At 41.0% G+C, this 21,447-nt stretch overlaps 1 protein-coding gene across 11 annotated transcripts in view; it reads right to left on the bottom strand.

The window, feature by feature from the left end:
- The window catches only part of RARB (retinoic acid receptor beta), a 932,180-nt gene that overhangs the window by 257,201 nt on the left and 653,532 nt on the right, over nt 1-21,447 (bottom strand). For 2 of the 11 annotated variants that reach the window (XM_068236171.1, XM_068236175.1), the window contains exon 1: nt 15,157-15,780. The exons of the other annotated variants lie outside the window; for them this stretch is intronic. In XM_068236171.1, the coding sequence (XP_068092272.1) occupies nt 15,157-15,319 (163 nt within the window). In that variant the 5' untranslated portion in view covers nt 15,320-15,780. Of the gene's footprint in view, nt 1-15,156; nt 15,781-21,447 lie in introns of those variants that run through there. 11 annotated transcript variants of the gene reach the window in all.

Here is a 21,447-nt window from a genome sequence, read left to right as displayed (position 1 = left end):
AGATCAGTACATAGTTGTAGGTTGTGGCTGCTGCACAGTCACTCTGCAGGAAGAGGAGCTGCGCGGCCCCGATATGATTAGAGACAATGCCTTGTCTCTAATCTTTTAGGTGGCCGCGCTCAGCAGTGAGGGACATCGAAATACAGAGGGAAGCCTCAATAGGATCCTGAGGCTTCTCTCTCTTTAGGTAAGTATATAATGTTGTACCTGAGCTTCAGCTCGGGTACACTTTAAACACCTTAAGGGTTGGGGCTTTCTTGATTGTGTGTGGTAAGGTGTTCCAAAGGTTAAGGGCAGCATGACAGAAGGCTCTGTCTACAAAGGTTTTGAGTTGGACTCTGGGGGTGGTTACATTTTTTTTACTTACCCAGGGCTTCCGCCAGCCTCATAAGCATGGATGTCTCCCTTACCGTCCTCCCGAGTGTCTCCGTTAAGCCGCAATCTTCTCCGATATTCGGCTCAGTGACGTCAGCGGGTGGCCTTCTGCGCATGCGTGAACCTTATGCGCAAGCACAGAAGACCCCGGCTGACGTTACTCAGTCAGACTGAGCCTGACTGAGCCGAGTACCGTGGGTTGATTGCGGCAGAACGGAGGATTCCGGTTGGACTGTGGGAGGATGGAGAGGGATGCATCAATGCTTATGGGGCTGTAGGAAGCCCCGGGTAAGTAAAAAAACAGCCACTTGACTCGTCTCTGAGTCTTTTTAAATCCTGGCGTCATAGCATTAAATCCTACACTCACTTCCAGATCCACATCCTACATACAATCTGCACACCACTAATGATCTTCAGAAGCCACGTCTTCCTACTCCTGCATACACGATTTCTCATGTTCTTCTCCTCTCCTCTGGAACTCTTTATCTAAACCAGTTTGACAAAAGCCAACCTTCGTAATCGTCAAATTAAATATGAAAGCTCACCCTTTCTGTCACATATATAATCAGACCTAAGCCACATTAGCCAATTACTGACCCACCATTTTTTCCCATTATGCAATGCACAAAGCAGATCCACCTTGCATACTGCTTGCCAACCCTGCTTAGCTCTAAAGGTCCGTACACACGCCGGACTGGAGGCAACGACGGGTCCGTCGTCACCTCCCGCTGGGTGGGCATTCCAACGACAGTCCGGCGTGTGTACGCACTGTCGGCGGACTGATACGGCTGCTTCTGAGCGATCCGCCCGGCGGATCGTTCAGAAGCAGCCGTATCAGTCCGCCGACAGTGCGTACACACGCCGGACTGTCGTTGGAACGCCCACCCAGCGGGAGGTGACGACGCACCCGTCGTTGCCTCCAGTCCGGCGTGTGTACGGACCTTTATGTTGACCCAAAATGCTCCTAGAATGTGTAGGTAGATCCCCATCTCTCCTATTGCATTTTGGCAAAGCTGGATTTACTTACATTAAGATTTGTTGTATACATGTATATTATCCTTATTGCCCTTGTTTTTTTCCTTGCATCTGTTTTGAAAGTACTATCTGCATGGTACTGTGGAAGATGCTGATGCTATATGCATATTATTACCTTTACATTTTGCTTCTCCAGTTTGTTGTAAAGGGATACATGGGGATGTATTCATTAACAATCAATGAATGTATTTCAGATTCTGACAGTATATTTAGAATGCCTGGTGGGACCAGCACTGTCACTCAGTTGGGATCGAAAGTATTGCACAATGCTCCTAACCATATGCACTGAGAGATGACATCATCAGTTAGCAGTACTTCAACAACTAAAACTGTGGGGTGGGTAGATGATGACCAAGCTGTACAGAATTACAATTTGTTTGGTAGATAAGACTGTTAACATATATGTGTTCAAAGGCTGTTTGCTTTGAGTTCAGGGTAAACTGTAAAACTCTCTATCAATTATATTTTTCAACACGTTTCCTACAGACCTCAGTATGGCTTTCATGTTTTAGCTCATCATAGCTTGCCTGCTGTGGAAATCGGGCTCCCTATGCATGCCCTTAGGCTTGTCATACATGTTCAGAGACAGTTTCAATGCATGGATTCATATTGCATGACACCAATAGATTCAAAGCAATATTTTTTTTTTAATTACCACTCCATTTTTTTTACTGAAGCTTTGTAGGTGCTCAGTTGCAAGGCTTGTTCTTGCCTTATTATTTGTGATGATTCAACTTTAAGTGAGCAACTGTGGTTTCTCATGATGCATTACTCCTGAATATGCAAATCATCTCTGTTTGCTCCTGAAAGCAGGTATTCCTTGGTACTACTATACAATTAATTCAAATTACTCTAACTACACCTGCCATAACCTCTAAATAAGCAGGACAACAGAATGTATTACAGCTTTGTCTTCGAGGGCAGCATGGCTGGGAGACCTCCTGATTCATGGGCCCCCAACTAGCATCCCTGCAGTAGCTAGTGTCTGCCCCCAACCTCTATCCTTGGGACAGAAGGGGGTGAAATGAAGAGGTTGCACAGGTGAGAAGGACTGACCACACTGGTGCGAGTGATATACTGTACTTACTTGTATGGAGAAAGGGGGGCGGGGGGGTAAGATCACATGCTGGCAGTACTTACTTGGAGCTGGGTAAGGGAAGATGGCGGCCACACTTCTTGTGGAAAGGTGGCCACATCTCTTATGGGGATACAGAAAATGATGGCCACATTTGTTATGGGGGGATTGAACATTATAGGACTTTCATAAAGGAATGTGTGGCAGCACAACTTATGGTGTATATGGAGGTTTTTGGTGACTGCAGTGCCACTATTGGGGGGAAGGGGGCGCACGAGGTAAATTGTTGCCCGGAAACAGCCGATATACGGCTTACCCTGCTCCTGCACAGGTCCTGGCGTTAATTACTATTCCCCCTCCAGGTCCAAGTGGATAGTGGGGAATTATGTAATTCAGCTTCCAGCTATTGCTGGCAGCCAAATGTCAGAGTTTTAAAAGTAACTTCATCTCCGTCTTCTGACGGCGCCAAAGTTACTCATTGTACGCCGCTATAGCTGTAATTCCTATTACGTTCTGTGGTGGCGCCAGCTGCACCCAAATCTCCTGCGCTCTAATCGACCTGCTCATAAAGGGGGGCCATGGGGAGATTTAAAGTTAGACTGAATGGGTGGAAGGGTGTCATTTGCAGCTATGCCAATGTCTGATATTGTTTACATACCCTTCTTGTGAAGATAACTGCACCACTCTAGATCCAACCGGCAACATCCAATAAGGTGAACTGACACAGAAGGCTGCTGGAGGGATTATACCACTTAATATAAGCCTAATTCTGTAGTCTACTATCTAACATAGCTGTATATACTAGCTTAGGTCACATAATCAGTATATTAGTATAAAAAAAATTAGTGTTTTGGCTTAAGCAAAGTTACCAAATGTACATGCAGCTGTGTAAATATTTTTGGAAACAGTCCACTCACTTTAGTGGAAACATCATTAAATTGGTTTTATAAAACAGCAGAGGTAATCCAGTGTTGTGCTGTACTGAGTCACAAGCATCCATAGTGCAATCAGAAGCAATGACCAGAGGATATGCATGTTAGTTACAAGGGGTTGCTAATTAATTGCTTGTTTCAAAACAGGTCATGCCTTTATATACTGCGCTTCTCACAGTGGACAGGATTAATTCATGAACAACAGTAACTTTGTCTCCTGAAACTTTGGAGGAAATATATTTTCTATGTCTACGCTATGTCTACTGTATGTTACTTTTTCCTTCACCTCCGTGTCTTTACATGAAATACTGGCCCAGTGATCACCCAGTGGCAATCTTTCACAGGGCTATCTGTCAGGAAGCTCAAGAGAAAGCAAATTCCAACAATTTTATTGACGTCCAAACTAAATTATTAAAGGCATGTATAAATACATAAAAGTACTTCTGTTCCAAATGTAACATAATTCCAACTCATTGCAAAACGTGAGTGTGTGTACGTGTGTTTCCAGTGATTAACATGATCATCAACAATGCTACTAATTTAAAGTAATTAAAGCAACCAGGGTCATAACTAGAGGGCTGGGGGGGGGGGGGGAGTCTAGAGCTGTAGGAGGTCCCAACTACCAACCTTCTCTTCCTCCGATACTTGTCATCGGTATGAAGATCATGATGCCCACACTTGTTTTATGTTCCTTTTGAGATGGGCCCCAGGCTGTGAAGGGCATCAAGGGAAGGCAACGGAACGGGTGTGAACATTCGGGGGGGAAAGTTTCCCCGGGGGGGCCTATTAATTGTAGTTACGCCACTAAACACAACATTATACAACTAATATATTTGTTTTGTTTCTATTAGGAAATACTCATTACGGTAAGCACATAAGCTGGAATGGAAAAAGGACACAGTGTTGCGAGTGTCTTGAGAAAAAAAGGGAGGCCCACATATTTGCAACATGGAATTAAGGGCTCGTTTCCACTAGTGCGGTGCGGAATCGCCTGCATTCCACCGCGGACGAAATCGCATGCGGGTGCGATTCCGCATGCGTATTTGCCACGATTTCGCACGCGATTCCGCATAGGTAAGGTATATGCGAATTTAACCATGTCACTGCCTGTGTAAATTAACATTAATACCTATGCGAAATCGCATGCGATTTCGCGGCAAAAAAACACATGGTCACCCAGCATGCGATTTCCCTATTAGATTCATTAGCGGCGATTCGCGCACATTCCTTCTGCACGCGAGATCTGACGGCTCTGCCGTGCAGATTTCTGCCGCCCCAAAAAACGCTCCCGCAGCCGCACAAGTGGAAACGGCCCCATCCACTTACATTGCCGCATGCGGATTCGCTATAGTGGAAACGAGCCCTAAGACTTTAGTTGTTCACATTGGTCCAAAACACAAAAGTGAGCAGAAAAACTGCTGTGACAGATCAGTAATTCTGCATTTTAAAAACTGGGCCTTGCCTATGTATAAGGAACAGGGAAGTCAGATTTTACCTTTCTGTTAAAATAAATATGGTCAGTAAGGCACTCTGTTGGACAGTGAGGGTAGCTAACCAGCAGGAAATCTACTTCAACCCTTAAGCTAAGTGCACACATGTGATAATTGTCACCCGTCTGAAACAACCTCTCAGGTGACAATTCAGGGTCCTATGCAGTATAGACACATAACTAGCCTTCAGGCTAGCGATGCATTCTGTTGCTATGCAGGGGGCAGAGGGACGATGATCAGCACACGACAGAGCGGATTCCTATGGGTGGGGGAAGTAAAAATAAAAATATAACATCGTTATCGGTCCTGCTTAGGTGTCGGGGGTCAAGCAGGATCAATTGGTGGGTGCTGCACACACAGAATAAATCTTGGCTAAACCGGTAATTATTGGCAATTTTGATTGGCAATTATCACATTAAACATAGCTTTAAGCCTTGTAAACATATAAAGTTTTTTTGTCAGAGAAGGATTGAGACTTAATCCTATAGGTGACAGTAATGCTGTACAGACACTTTTCTAGCCTCTAGACTAATGATGCATTCCATTGCTATGCAGAAGGGAGAAGGACCAAAGGAGTGGTGCACAACAGAGTGCAGAGAGTAGGTGGGGTTAAAAGCTTGGAAGATGCTGTCCACACATTAGATTCCCAGAAGAGGTGGCACAGACTGGCTGCCTCAGATGAGATGTGTATAATGTGTGTACAAAGCTTAAGGCTGATTTCACATTGTTGCGATATGCATGTGAAACACTGCTTCTAAAATTATTAAAATTTGCAGTTTCCAGTAGTGTGCGCAGCACAATGCATAGTGCTTGTCCCCATCCATTTTTAACACAGGCGTAACGTGTGCAGTGTCTGGTAGTGCACAGCCCAGATTGCATTAGGGCTTATTTCCACTGATTCGACCGAGGCTCCTGTTCTGCATGGCTTTAGTGATTCAGTTGTGTGCTGCACCTGGACGGTGCAATCTGGACGGCAAGCCACTAGATAGATAGGCAGCTTTGCCCTTGCAGCTCATAAGTAGGGAAATGCTGCAGATTCAGCCTGGATTCAGGCTCAGTGGAACTAGGTCCTAAATGACTTCTCATATCTGTAAAACAAGACGTTTTGCATAGCTAGGCTGCAGTTCCTAAAACATTCCACTGATAGCTAGATACAGAAAAGCATTGATTAGAAGCAATGAAGAAAGACAAAGCTCTGTACAACATATTCCATCTGAACAAATGCCATACCTCTTGCTGCCTTCCCTTATCAGACATGATAAAATATAGCAGAGAAAAGGTTAAAGGGACTCCGAGCAGTACTGCAACTTTCATTTGCTGCCTGAATCGCCGTTCTACACCAAATAGTTTCATTCTATTTCAATGTAAAAATCGCGGCTGCCATCTTGGCTAAGTTATAACTTCCAGGTCACGCCTGTCTTCTCTGTTGGAGAAGTGCATCACTAAATGAAGCAGGAAGAGGAAGTGACATGCATGGCCATTGCAAGAGGCTCCTCCAGAGGGGTCATAGCGCGACTTTGTTGGAAGTCGTCTGGCTTAAAGGCATACCCATGAGAGCAAAACATACAGAAACGCACCCTGTATTCCTATTAGTGAGTCCCTCTTCTGCTTGTACCTAGTGGCAACTAAAGGTCTGTTACTGGAAATGTTGAGTTCTACCAGTTTAACCATAATATGGCTATAAGAACCAGTAAATGGAACAATTTCTTATTACCGCTGTGGAAGTATATATTTCCTTACATCCCTGTTTGTGATTGGATGTGCGCAGAAATCCTTTCCTGCTAATCCTGTTACATGAAATGTGCTCTAATATCCTGATAATGACTGCTTCTTCTCTAGTATGTATTCATCTGCTGTCCACTTCTGCCTATTATGTCTATACTAGTATTCTTACCATACTGACAGGTCTGATTAGTTGGGTAAACCCAAGGGTCATGACCAAGAAGGGTCACACAGCGCAGCCCAGAACTCATGATCAAGCAGAAAAACAACAACCCCCCCCCACACACACACACACACACACACACCACCACCACCATACTCTGCATGTCATTTTTATTGCTGGCCAGAAACTACCATAGATGACACAATGACTCCACATACATCTGTGACAGGTGGACATGGTTACCCATGCATGCATACAGAATTATGCTGGTAATACATGGTTAGTTTTTGAGCCATTTAGATGGTTTGATAGATCATTTCCGACATGTCCGTTCTCCTGCCCGATCATTTTGCCGCTCGATTCCACATTGAACACAATGGAAAGAGATAATAAAAATGAGCAGAAGATAAGATAATTGAGCGGGGAATCGATCGATCGGGAGAATCGAGCGGCAAAATCGAGCCATGTATGCCCAGCATTAGAGGTTCAACATCTAACTCTCTTTCCAGTAGTGTAGTGATATGTGTGGCCTTAATCTCCTGTCATTATGCTGACAGCCAGGACCACTTTATTGCTACCTAGTTTCGAATGAAGCTATCCCCATCGTCATTGAACATAGTTTGACAAACTTTTGCTAAATGTTGTTACGTGATATTGTGCAAATGGTCATTAGGCATTAACAGTTCGACCCAAAAAACTTCTGGTGGGTACACGCCTTTATACTTTTACCTCTGAACAACCATGCTTGTTTACCATGTATGATTCAGACACTACTGACCAGAAGATCCGCAGGACTGCCAGGCAACCGGTATTGTTTAAAAGGAAATAATTACAGCAGTCTCCATATGTCTCTCACCTCTTTCTTTTAATATTGGTCTTTCATCGATCAAATATTCAGGCTGTGGTTGAGCACCTGGCAGCTGTATAAAGGGCTCCTAATGGCAGCTTCAAAGAAAGCTTTCTAAGTCTATAGAAACCTCTTAATTCCTGATTGTGGAGTGGAGAGAGGTTGAAGAAGGTAGTAGGTGGGCCCCTTGATGCCCAATGGGCCCCAAGCACCTGCCTAGGTTGCCTGGTGGATGGTCCTACTCTGTAAGTGACAGGTCAACTTTAATTGCCTTCTCCTTCTGTCTGTTTTAGTGCTATTTATGGTAATATAAGACTACCTGCGGGGTTTATGTAAAGCATACTTTTCAACCTGTGATACTAGATTTATTAAGCTTGCTACTAAATTGAATCATACATTTCTATGTCTATGTTTTTCCCAGAAAAATACACTGTCATTTTTTCATTTTTTTTTATCTATAAGATCAGGAATTGAAAAAAGTTAATCCTTCTCCTCCCCATTACAGCCATAATGGTCTGTCAGATAATCAGGTAATTGTTCTCCTTTAAGAACTTGCTGCTGCATCCTATGGATGTGCAGCTCTAGATTAAAACATCAGGAACTAAATTTTCACTCTCATTCATTTCCATTTCAGTTAATTATAGCCCGGAGCTTTTGTAGCAGTCCAGGATCTAGTCTTTTGAAGCCTGGAATGGCCTACAGAAAAGCGACTTTTCACATGTGCCGACTTTGATGAAAAAATAAAGGTGATTCGGTTTGCAGTTTTAATGGTTTAATTTGACAAGCAACGGCAATAAAATGCTGTTTTGATGCAGAACCCAAAGATCCTTGAGAGGGGAGGACTAATACGTTAAATGGGACAGAAGCAAATGCAGCACAAGCAAATCTAGCAAGTCTGCATCCCTTGAAAGGCACATGTATCCTGGAGGTCAGATCATGTAGCAATTTAGAAGAATGAAAGGATCTTTATTTCTGCTACCATCGCACTCATCCCAAAGCAAAAAGTCTGATTTCTTTACCGCGTTTGCAAATATCAATGAATTGCTACCCTACAGTGCTTAATACTAATGACTGCAACACATTCTCTGTAGTTCGAGCTTCGTCGTACATGTCCCAAATTACAATATGGGCCACAGCCAGTAAGGAATGTCGATAGTAAAATTACACAGTTGTAAAGTTGAACGAAGGAAAAGGGTGAGCTACGGTCAGACATATGATGATGTCCATCGCCTGATGTGGCCAACAATGACTGTATATCTTTCAAAGCGTCCATTGATGTTTCAAGTCAACCGGGCCAAGGAGAATGTCGACTAGCCAAAAGAGATTTTTGGCTGGACACTATTGTGCTGTCCTACTCTTGCCCCTTTCTTTCTCCATAGGAAATAACACAACCACTCAGGCTGTTCAACCATGGTATGTCCATCCAATAATCTCCCAAAGTCAGTACTAGGCTGGTGCCACAGCAACAAACCCCAAAATACGGTCGTTTTCATTGACGGAAATGTGAACCTACAAGCATCCATTGTCAATCACTGCAATTGGTGAAGCTTTGTTTAGAAGCATTTTGTCAGTCTGTATCGGGGTCTGGAAACTGTGTAGCATCTGTAACTAAATGGCAGCTCCCAGACTGGAACTGCTGTTTACGTTTTTGCTGTGCTTTAAGGAGTAAATGCACAGGTGACGTTACATTTGAAAATTTACTTAGCCTTTAATTATTTTACCTTACTTTACTTTGACTATAGCCGTACGAGATCAGTTTCAAGAACCATGGGATTTAAAAATTAACATTCTTTTGTCTAACAAGCATGCTGCTAATTTTCAGTAAAGCAATCCTCACAGCAGACATTTGTTGGAAAATTCATGAAAATGGAATTTTTGTATCCGTTTCCACCAGATGAGTAATCTTTTCTCGCATTTATTTCTAAATGAATGTATAGAATACACACAATGCATAAGTTCTGTGGCTGGAAGCATCATTTGATATGGCGCCACTATATGTGTATTGCGTTCATATATGGTCTTTTCGGTAAAGAAGCACATTGATGTCTCATATGGAAGATCATTGGAAGGAGGAATCATCCACAAGTCTCATTATGTATTTCATCAGTTGATCCAAACTTAATTTACAATTATTTGGCATCTTTGCTCTTTTTACTATTATTACCCCAGACCACATTTCATAAACCCATCCCACATTCTATAATCCACAAACATACCACAATACTGTATATTTTTACAGCATATTCATGTAAAAAAAAAAATATCATTTTAACCATATATTATTTACTCCTAATTATCGGTTCCTTGACCATCTCTACCGCAGTATGAATGCTACTAGCAATGTATGCAGTTACCTAATTTGCATTTTATAAGAACTCGTAAAATAATCAATGCTGCTAAAAAAAGACAAGTATCTATTTTTCCCAATAGCATCTGTATTAAGCAACAGCTTTAGTACATGTTTAGAAAGCTGACTGTACATAGCGCAATGCCCTGGCAACCAAGTCATTACTAATACACCCATGATATACTGATTGGAGAGTATTGATCTGGGTACCATATTGAAAATTCTAGCTTTTATTGTATTTCATCTTAAATTTGATCTAAATGAGCCTAAACCACCATCCTGTTGGTTTTTATATTGCCTTTGCTACTTGCTGTGATCAGGATTGTTTGCAATTGTGTTTTCAACTGATTCTACCATCAAAATGTATTGAATATTACCAATTATTTACTGGGTTATCAAACGCTAAACTGAATGGTCCCATCCATTTCTGTACACACAGTGTAGATGACCGTGGACATTGGATGTCCTACTAGTTTAAAACACCAGTAAAGAAAAATGATTTGACTGTGATTGCTACGCGGTGATACTTAGCTACTATCACTATATCATAGTTGGCCATTATGCTAAGAAGGTATTACTAGCTAAACTAGCCAAAGAGGAAATTTCCGAGTGTCCTAGACAACCTTTTTCTTTTTAACCATGTATGTAACCAATTCATTCAATCATAATTCATTCACTGATCTCAATAAAACACAGGCTAGATACATAAAAAAACATTTATATGGGAAAACATAACTTAATAGATATAAAATCTAAAATGGCACTTAAATTCTTAATATTTCCAACTCCATTCTTCTACAGCCCAGCAAAACCCAACCATCAGTGGAACATTGAAAAGTAAGGCCTTTTGTATATCAGCAGTGTAGAGCCTAGACTACTAATAACCTCCCTGCAAACTACTACCGAACAATGAATCAAAGTGATGCCAATATATGCAGACTAGCAACTTGGAAAACAGTCAATATGTAATAATGCTTAAGCTGAATATATTCTCTACATTTAGCAAATTCATTTAGTAGACATTATCCCCGCTGGTCCATGCTTAAATTGGCAGTTTATTTGTATGAAATACTTGGAGATTTATTATGTACCGATAAGTAAATAATATATTTAAAAAAAAATCTCCTTAGGTTGACTTATCTTTACCATCACAGGCACTATTCCATCCAAGAGAACTATCACCCTTGTTGCTTATATTCCTAGCTACTGCAACCCTGTACTAAAGCATGGTGTAATCTGTAATTTGTGTACACCACATAGTTGACTCTACTGTATCCGATTACGCATTAATGTTGAAATGTCAAATGTTTATGAATATTTATGCTTTGATCGACTTTACTTAATTTCTACTGAATTTACAGTATACATACTGGTAAATATACACATTTATGTTACTATTATGTTGAATGTTTACCAAGATTGTTTTTGGCTTTATGGTAAATTACCCCATTTAAAAGTGTATCTCCCTGTTTATATATTGTTTCAAAAAAAAATTTCCGTAACAATTATATCTCTCATATTTTGTTATGAATAACTAGAAATTCCTTCAGGCGTCTCAGCCACAGTGATCATTATAAGATACACCCAGGTTTAAATATGGGTGTAAACATGTAATACGTAAACATGTAATATGTAGAACATGACTGATTATATGTCATATGCTCACATCTGGAAAAGTTAAACATTTCCACATAAATACTATATTTTACTTCCAAGCCTGAGCATGTTAAAAATGTAATTACATGTGGTACACTCAGAATCATAGTTCATATAAAGCCTGGAAGGATTTTTCCCCCTTTAATCTTGGCCTGTAATCAAAATCAATATAGTGGGTGGGGAAAGTGGATCTACGATGGAGGATGTATTTGTCTTCGCAAGAGATGGCATTTGGAGCTAAAAAATAGGCTATTGTTGATAATAACAACACCTATAATACACAATACACAAGAAAAACAACACAACCCATCTAACACAATATCTGAAATTTACAGCTGATTTTTTTAATACTCCTCCACCCAATGTCAACAAAAGAAAAAAAAAGCAACATGGTACAATAAAAATGTTGTTTTCTATCCAAGAAAGAGTATGATCGATCGCTACCACAGTCCTAACATTACAGCGTACAACATTTTCAACCATTATTTTCTGCAACAAAAAATAACGACAGGTATAAATCTCTACTTTACAGCATAGTAAAAGAATCTAAAGGATAACAGGGTAAGTGTAAAAATGCCTCTTAAAAGCTCAGCACTCTGTGCTAAAAGTTTACTTTCAATTCCACCTAAAGCTGTACATTTTGTGTTTACCATTACTTTCACAAACTTTGCACTATAAAATAAATATTTCAATAATTCACGATAGTAACCCAAAAGAGATAAAGTTTCTATGTCACTGTATGTAATTTATATAGCAAATACTCCACCTGGGAAATTAGAATGTTATTATGGGGAAAACAAACCCTGGTAAAGCATTTATTTTTCATTTTTTTGTTTGTAATATTCAATGTTAACGTCAATAGCAGGAATGTGAGTAACAAAGCAATGTTATATTCTTTAGTGAACTCCCTGGAGAATGAAGACATAGGACAGTATTTAATACTGTTAATTTTCAGTATATATTAAAATATGGAATTATGCAATAGGAGTTGTGCCAAAAATACCTAAAAATTGTAAGGATTTTTTTTGCAATGCCTTAATAAGAAGGGACCAAAACATTTAAATAATTGTATTATAGAATAACAGATACATTTACAGTAATATTACATTTGACACACCTTTTCACTTCCCATGACCTTTGTCCTTTTGTCATAGTTTTTATTCTATTAAGCTGTTGAGTGGTCTGATTGGCTTCTGTTCTTTTTACTATCTAAGGCACTATAGTAATGGCAGTGATCTTAAATAATGATATACAGAATTTCACTGCAAAAAATGCATTACTGCAAATTTTACTTTTTATGAAGACCTCAAACCGTTTACGGTAACATCAGGAGAGGACACTGTGTACAAAAAGGCAAGATATCAGTGGGTTAATATCTTTTAAACTGTTTTTGTGTCTTTTTCTTTGCCATAAATTTAATACCTGGATCTGCTCCAAAATAGTTGCACAAGCCAAATTTCACTCCTAAAAATCTGTTTATATACTCTTTCAGGAAAAGCACTAGAAAATAATTTATGTACAGAGCAGATTTATAAAACACCAAGGGAGTGGTGTGGAGGAGGAGGAGGCAGCACACACATTGAAATGCAATCACACATTGAAAATAGGTAGTATGATAACACAGAGAGGGCAAGAGGCTTTTCAGACATTCCAGAGCTTCTAAAAGCAACTTTACAAAGGGCTGAAGGGGGACATTATCATATCCTATTCCTGATGTCATGTGGGCCACTGATAATGCTGACCACTTTCCCTGTTTATATAAACACACTTTATGTTTACCTTGATTACAGCCCCAAGGGCCATTTCCTCTTAGATTCAAAAATTATTAAACACAAACAGAGATACAGATCGTGTGTCCAAGGACCGCCAGCAGAAGAACAATTGCTAATGTGAAATGTATTACTGAGCAAAGTGTAAATAGACTTTATTCAGACTTTCTTTTAACACTAGCCACTTTATACTTTAGCTAAAAGTAATGTATGACTTACAGTACAAAAAACAGTAAATACTTTTTTTTTAAACTCCTATGGGGAAAACAAGATTGTTGGCACACTGGAACCATGTTGTCATAGATAATTGCAAGAAGGGAAAAATGTGCTATGGTGGGTGCTTAGATTCCCAATTTTGTTTTATGATCATGCCTTTAGATGGAAGGAGCAAAATTTCATTTAGTCATACAGAGCACTGAGTGCTCATAAAGCAGAAAAGGAAAAAAAAAAATAGAAAAGGTAACAGCATAATTGAGGGAGCAATCCACAACCGAGGTGTCGAACACTGTGTTAAAACCACTGTGATAAATAGCCTGGCAATTCATCTAAATCAGTGTCAGAGCAAAGCAGCATCCTGCAGGCTCTTTTTTGGAGCAGTGAATGGCTTGTGCATTCTGTTGCCTTTGGTCATTTCTCAAAACTTGAAGCCAGCATACTACTGTTTACAATATATGTGTGCTCCCCAGCACCAAGTCAGGATCAGATAACAGGACTTTACAGACCACAAGTAAAAAGGCTTCTTCTCCTCCTTCACAAACCTCCTACTGTAAATGTGAAACCACTGCCTGCATCTCAGGGCAAGCCTGTAATTGATGGCTTAACACCGAAAGTGTCCGGCAGCAATGCTTATTTAGCAAAGCACAAACTTTTCAAGTCAAAGCTAAAGCAAATTTAAAGGTGCTTAGGTCAAACTTAAGAATTACAGCTTGGCGGGGGAAAAAGGTCAAACATAGCCTAAGTAATGGCAAATACAGTACATTTACTATCCTATCATCTCCACCAAACACCAACATATACAAGCAAAAACAAAATAAACATTTTCTCTACTGAACCTGTATGAAAACCTTTATATTTTAGCCTACAGACAAGCGATATCTCCCAGATGTTATAGCCTGCGAAAAGGTTTCGCTGTACAAGCTTACAGCAGGTAAACCTATATTTTGTAGGTATTTCCTGTCTGCTGTCACTAATGTCATATGGAATAACTGTTTAATAAAAGCAGAACGCTAATATAATGCTTAAGGTACACAGAACTTATTCATGGTGCTATAAAAAGTACATACAGGTGGTCAAGCTATATAATCATTTATAAGTAAAAAAAATAAACAAAGATAAACATAAACACAAAGTACTGTATTAAAAATGACAAGCTATAGCAAATACAACTCGCATAGGTGTAAAATGCGTCACACAGTAAAATACAGGTAGTAAAAGTGTATGACCATTAATGCTCGAAATAATTTAACTTTATGAGCAAAATAAAGCAAAAGTCTTGTAAAATACAAGGTACGCAATCCATAAACTACCAATAAGCACAAGGTGCATCATCATAAAGTAAAATACAGGTAGCAAAGGTATCTGAGTGATCTATGGTTAATTATCCATTTGCCTTGACAGCTGTACTAGAGACAAAAGAAAAAAGGAGTGCATTTTAATAGCTGTCATTTTAAAGTTCAGCTATTTGCAAAGCATGCAGCGAGCCTAAAAAGCAAATCAAACCAGACAAGGCTGGTAAGTGGACCTACATTGAGCACTGTGTCGGTGCTGGTGTTGCCATTCTGTCTGTCCCAATCCGCTGAAACATGCTTTAAGAGCTTTTTCCTGTAGCATGCAAGAAGAAGGGCTCGCAGTGTAGAAATCCAGCATTTGCCCAGGGCTCACTGCTAGAACATCCATACAGTCAAACATGATTTCCCCCCTATACAAGATGCCTATAAAAGTGCTTTTCCTTTAGGTGCACAGGAAAATGGCATCTAAAAGTACACCCAACTCCATCAAACTCTGCCCCCTTTTTTTGGCACGTAGGCTGTTGGTCTATTTCCCAGACCAGAATCATGAATTATGACAGACAACACAGCTAAAAGCCTGTAATTGATCCAAATGATCATTTACTATTTTCCAAGCTTCCCAGCCATTCCAGCAAAGCAGGAGAGGGGGGATGAAGAAATCCAAGCTGTCAGCTGCGGGCGAAAAGCGTCTCTAAATTCCTGAAGGTGCTTGCAGCCTGCTGTAGCAGTTCCTACGCTGTGCCCGCTCTCTGCTTGTAAGTGAGCTGAAAGTCTGTAAAAATAACAACATTTATTTCATCTAGCACTCGGGTTCCCCCCCTTCTGAAGCAAATAGATCCTTCTGCTTTTGAACAGCTCACTTCCTACTACTTGTGTCACACAAAATGAAAGATTGGATTGCCTAATATATGCGAGTGAACTCTCCATGAACCCTTCCCAGGCTGCTAACCTTCAAATGACCCAAACCAGTCTGACATCACCAACTCCCAGGATTCTCACACAGCTTAAAGACTACCAGCAGCAGCAGCAGCAGCCCTGCAGAAACAGACAGGCAGAGGGAGAGGGAGACAGAGAGAGAGAGGCAGGCGGCCGCACCTCAGCAAATGCTCAGCTTTATCATGTGTTGTTCTCCGCTCCACATTCTGACAGTAAATACACTACTTGAAGCAGGAAGATAACAGGCAGACGGGCTCGCTGGCTTGATGTGTCAATTCTGACCTGTCAAGGTTTTTTTCTATTCTTCTTTAATTGCGTGCTTTCAGCAAAAAATGCATTTCTTGTGGATTTTTTGTTTTCATACTTATCATTATGTAAAACGGAAGCTTACGCATTTGTTTTTTTATATAAAAATTTGCATTTGTTTGAATTCACACATGCGTTTTTTTTTTTACCACAGCTAATAAAAGACAACGTAGAATCACATAAGATGTGCAAGTTAGTGCGGCAAGTTGTACGTTTTTTTTTTTGCACATGTGGATGCGCAAATGCAATTTCGCGAATTTTAGCAGAAGTGCGATACTGACTTTCAATAGATGTGCGGTGAATGCATTTTCACACATTTACAATTTGCATGCAATACGTTTTCAATTTAGCATTTCCCCGCACATGGATTTGGTATCGCACCATACTGAGATCGATAGGCTGTTTTCGAATCGCATGCAGGGGAAAAAATAGTGCCTGCTGCATTTTTCTGTGATATTTCATCTGAATTCCCATGAATCAGATGCAAATTCGCATCAGCACGGGTACCGCGTCCGATTCGATAATGGTGGAAACGGTTCACATTTATCACTGCAAAACATTTTTTTGCATACTTTCCTCATATTTAAACTCACAATAGTATGCAAATTTTAACGCACATTTTTTAACCACAGCATATGAAAATCTATGGGATGCAATATGCGAATTTATGCTGCAAACACAATTTTACGAATTTTAGCCAAAGTGTTATTCTTCATTGACTCATTAGATGTAAGGCAAGTGTGAATCCTGCCTGAACCTGAGCCTTTCACATTGCACGCGTTGCCGTCTGGATTACGGCAACGTGTGCGGGAGGCATAGACTGCACTGTCTGATGTTTACACTGCATGCGTTCCGGACCAGTGCAGTCCGCGAACACACGCTGCACGCAAACGTGCGGCTGACCCATTTACTACAGTGAATGGGTATCAGCCATGCAACGCATGCAAACGCGTTGCTTTCCGATCGCATGGCCATCTGCATTTGGTAATATGAATGGGGCCTTTTGCTTTAATTGCATGCATGATTTTTTCTTTTCTTATGCTGGGAATACACGATGAGATTTTTCAGCAGATTTACTGTTTGATCGATTTTCAGATCATTTTTCCGATCGTTTTTCTGATCAATTTCCATTCACTTCTATGAGAAATCGATCAGAAAAACAATCAAAAATCAGATCGGGTTTATACTTATCATGGCAGTTTTTTTCGCAGGCATTTTTTCACATTCGTATGTTTTTTCACACGTTTTTTTTTTTTTTCAGCAAGAAGTTTTGAATCAGGATGATACTATTTATTGGCGAACCCAGGGGCCGAAAGCTTACTCTTTTATATATACTTTTAAGTTAGCCAATAAATGGTATCATCCTGTTTCAAAACTTCTGCTACTACTATGTTTTTTTCAGAGTAGCTAATAAAAGTCAACGAGAATTTGCATGTGGTGTGTGAATTTATGCTGCAAAATGTCAGTTTTTGTCATGCAAAGACACGAGAGTGGTTTAGCAATTTTTAACAGAATTGCTGTTCTTCATTGACTTTCATTGCATGTGTGGCAAACACTTTTGCATTTTTAAGAAGTGTGAACCCTGCCTGAAGGTAGCCACACACGATACAATAAAATGATCCAAATTTGAAAGTAAACTGTAAGTGAAAAAAAATTCTGCCCGCCCCCGGCAGTCCTCCTGCTCCCTTGCCATGATTCCGCGCTCAGCTGTTCCTGCGCTGGCGCTGTCCCCCTCCATAAACCGGTTGAACTGACGAGTCGTCCGGCCACTGCGCATGCACAGGCCTGGCCATGCATCTCCTCTATCATGCTTCTGCGGCCTGGAGTGTTCTGCGCATCCGCGGTAGCAATGTTTGCATACTGCACAGAGCGCTCCCGGCCACGGAAGCACGTTGGAGGAGGTGCGCAGCATGGGGCATCCAGCATTGGAGGAGGACAAGGGAGGAACGGCGGAGTGCTGGATAATGGCGAAGGACCAAGAAGAATTCAGGGAGCTTGGAAGAAGCCCCAGGTAAGTAAATGGGCATTTTTTATTAGGTTTCCTTTAAGGCAATTCGATAAAAAAAAATAATTGCTTGTACAGAAACATTTTAATTTTTTTTTTAATTATTATTTGTGCAGGCAATATGAATTTCCCTTTTTTTTATATAAGAAGAGTGGTGTATTTTTCTGCTCTACTTTTAGGAAACTTGAATGTTGCAGAGTACTGTAAATTGACAATTTCTTAATTTATAGACCCAGGCAATGTTTTGAGAGTTTTCTATAATTTTAATTGGAAAAAAACTGAACACCTGTGTGATATATTGGTCACGATTTTTAAATATTACAATCAGAGAAATGTATTGTATTTCTAGATTGATAAGAAAATAAAAAATTGTATGGTGTTTGGCCATCTTTAGGCACATTGTAACAGTGAGGTTATATGCAAATTCACTCTTCCAAACCATGTTTTTAGATACCTTATTTCATCAAGATTAATGGTAATCTGACAGCACACGGGTCAATTTTACTTTCTGATCAATTATGAATTTTTCAATTCATTATCAGTTGTAGAATGGATCAATCAGGTTGGAAAATGTCATCGGTTGTCTGGTATCTGTCAGGTTTAGATATCTCTTTACTGATCCCTGTTTTGATCACATATTGAATCATGAATACACAACCAGTTTCACTATCACTACAGGATCGACGACACACTTGCTGTTACTAGTATATTAATTGATTCATTTATGAGCAGCAATGTTTACATCTTATAATCAATTCAGTCAAATTGAATTGATCAAATCTAATTAGACTCATCTATGGTTTCACTGAAAAAGATGTGGAGGCTGCCATATTTATTTACTTTTAAACAATACCAGTTACCTGGCATTCCTGTTGATCGTGTTGGCTGCTGTAGTATCTGAATCACACACCTGAAACAAGCATGAAGCAAATCCAGTCAGACTTGAGTCAGAAACATCTGGTCTGCAATGCTTGTTTGTGGTCTATAGCTAGCAGTAATAGAGGCAGAGGATCAGCAGGACAGCCGGCCAATCTGCATTGTTTAAAAGAAAATAAATATGTCAGCCTCCATACCCCTCTCAGTTCATGTGTACTTCAAAATTAAGCTCTGATTTTATTATTATTATTATTTAGTACCGACATCTTCCACAGCACTGCAGAGAGCATATTGTCTTGTCACCTAACTGGCCCTCAGAGGGGCTCACAATCTAATCTCTACCATAGTCATATGTCAATGTATATAATGTATACTGCATGTATCATAGTTTAGGGCCAATTTAGGGGAAAGCCACTAACTTATCTGTATGTTTTTGAGATGTGGGAGGAATCCCACACAGACACGGGGAGAATATACAAACTCTGTGCAGTGAGCAGGCTGGGACTCAAACCGGGGCCCAACACTGCAAGGCGAGACCGCTAAACACTACGTCACCATGCAGATTTATAATGCATTGTGCTTGCATTACTGATTTTGCTTTTGTTCTAAAATACAAGCCAATGTTTACATTACATTAACGAGCCAAGAGTGGCCTGTTCACTTAAAGGGAACCAGAGAGGAACGGGGGGGGGGGGGGGGGGGTGAAAAAAGGAAAAGATTTCATACATACCTGGGGCTTCTTCCAGCCCCATAAGCCTGAATCGCCCCCACTCCACCGTCCTCAGCTTCCTTGATCCGCCGGTACCGGGCCCGTCACTTCCGGCGGACACGGCCAATTGTCCGCATCACAGGGGCTCCCTCCATACACGTACGCATGCGGCTGCGCAGTAGGCAGCTACATGCGTACCTGTATGGAGAGAGCACCCTGTGATGCGGAGAATTGGCCGCGTCCGCCGGCCGACTCGCGGCAATGACGGGACCCGGTGGCGGCGGATTCAGACAGCGGAGGACGGCGGCGTGGGCGCGATCCGTGCGTATGGGGCTGGAGGAAGCCCCAGGTATGTATGTGTCATTCTCTCTGGTTCCCTTTAAACTCTATGTTTGCAAATGTCATAAGCACTTCCACATAGATATGCTGGTAAGTTTAAAGGAATACTGTAGGGGGGTCGGGGGAAAATTAGTTGAACTTCACTTGGGGCTTCTAAAGGTCCCCCGCAGACATCCTGTGTCCAGGCAGCCACTCACCGATGCTCAGGGCCACGCCTGTGGTTCACTTCTGGAATTTCCAACTTTAAAGTCGGAAAACCACTGCGCCTGCGTTGCCGTGTCCTCGCTCCAGCTGACATCACCAGGAGCGTACTGCGCAGACACAGGCTATACTGGGCCTGTGCAATACACTCCTGGTGATGTCAGCGGGAGAGAGGACTCAGCCGTGCAGACGCAGTAGTTTTCCGACTTTAAAGTTGGAAATTCCAGAAGTGAACCGGAGGCGGGGCCGAAGCATCGGTGAGTGGCTGCGTGGGCACAGGATGTCTGCCGGGGACCATTCAAAGCCCCGGGTAAGTTCAACTCATTTTCCCCCGACCCCCCATACAGTAGTCCTTTAAATAGGCAATTTAACTTTATAGAGGTAGTAGGAATAGCGTCACAGCACAATACTCAGTCAGCACTCAAGCACACACTGTAGCTTGTTTTCTATCAGTGTAAGCACAGTTCCTGTGAAGTCATGGCAGACCATGACCACGCCACAGACATCTAAAGGCATTATAGTACAAAACTATGTCCCCATGCAGTGGATGTCTATAGACACTTTTGTTTCCCCATATTCCTGTGCCACGGACATCTAAAGGCATTTAGCAAAAAAGCTTTGAGTCAGTGCCGACTTTCTACTGGACTTGAAATACAATTTGCATAAATCTGTTTCATAATGATTAGCATAGTTATCAATCATCTTAAAGAGAATCTGTATTTAAAAAATGTAGCATAAAAAAACATACCTATGTGTTCAGGGACATCTCCTATTACCCGCATCAAGCATAATTAAAAACAGTTTTATAAACTTTGTTTAAAAAACAAAAAAAAATGGCAGCCAAAACCGGACGTACATCAGCAGAGCTTCTTTTCCCCTGCAGCTCCAATCCACTAAAGTGTGACAGGCTGTTTGTTTCTTCTGAGCCTGCAGATTTGAGCACTCTGCCTGTTACTGGGATTGCTTAGCATGTGACAGTCCAGGCAGCTCATTTCACAGCCTCACAGAGGACGATTTATCCTGGTTACAGCTTGTTTTTACAAGCTGTAAAAAGCCTGCTCGAGTCTGCAGGCTCAGAAGAAACAACCAGCCTGTAACTCTATACGCAGCTCTCTCCCTGGTCAGCCTCAGAGGCAGCTCTCACTGATATCAGAGA

This window comes from Hyperolius riggenbachi, chromosome 5, assembly GCF_040937935.1.
Source record: "Hyperolius riggenbachi isolate aHypRig1 chromosome 5, aHypRig1.pri, whole genome shotgun sequence".
NCBI classification, from domain to species: Eukaryota; Metazoa; Chordata; class Amphibia; order Anura; family Hyperoliidae; genus Hyperolius; species Hyperolius riggenbachi.
This window is presented reverse-complemented; position numbering and strand designations above follow the sequence as displayed.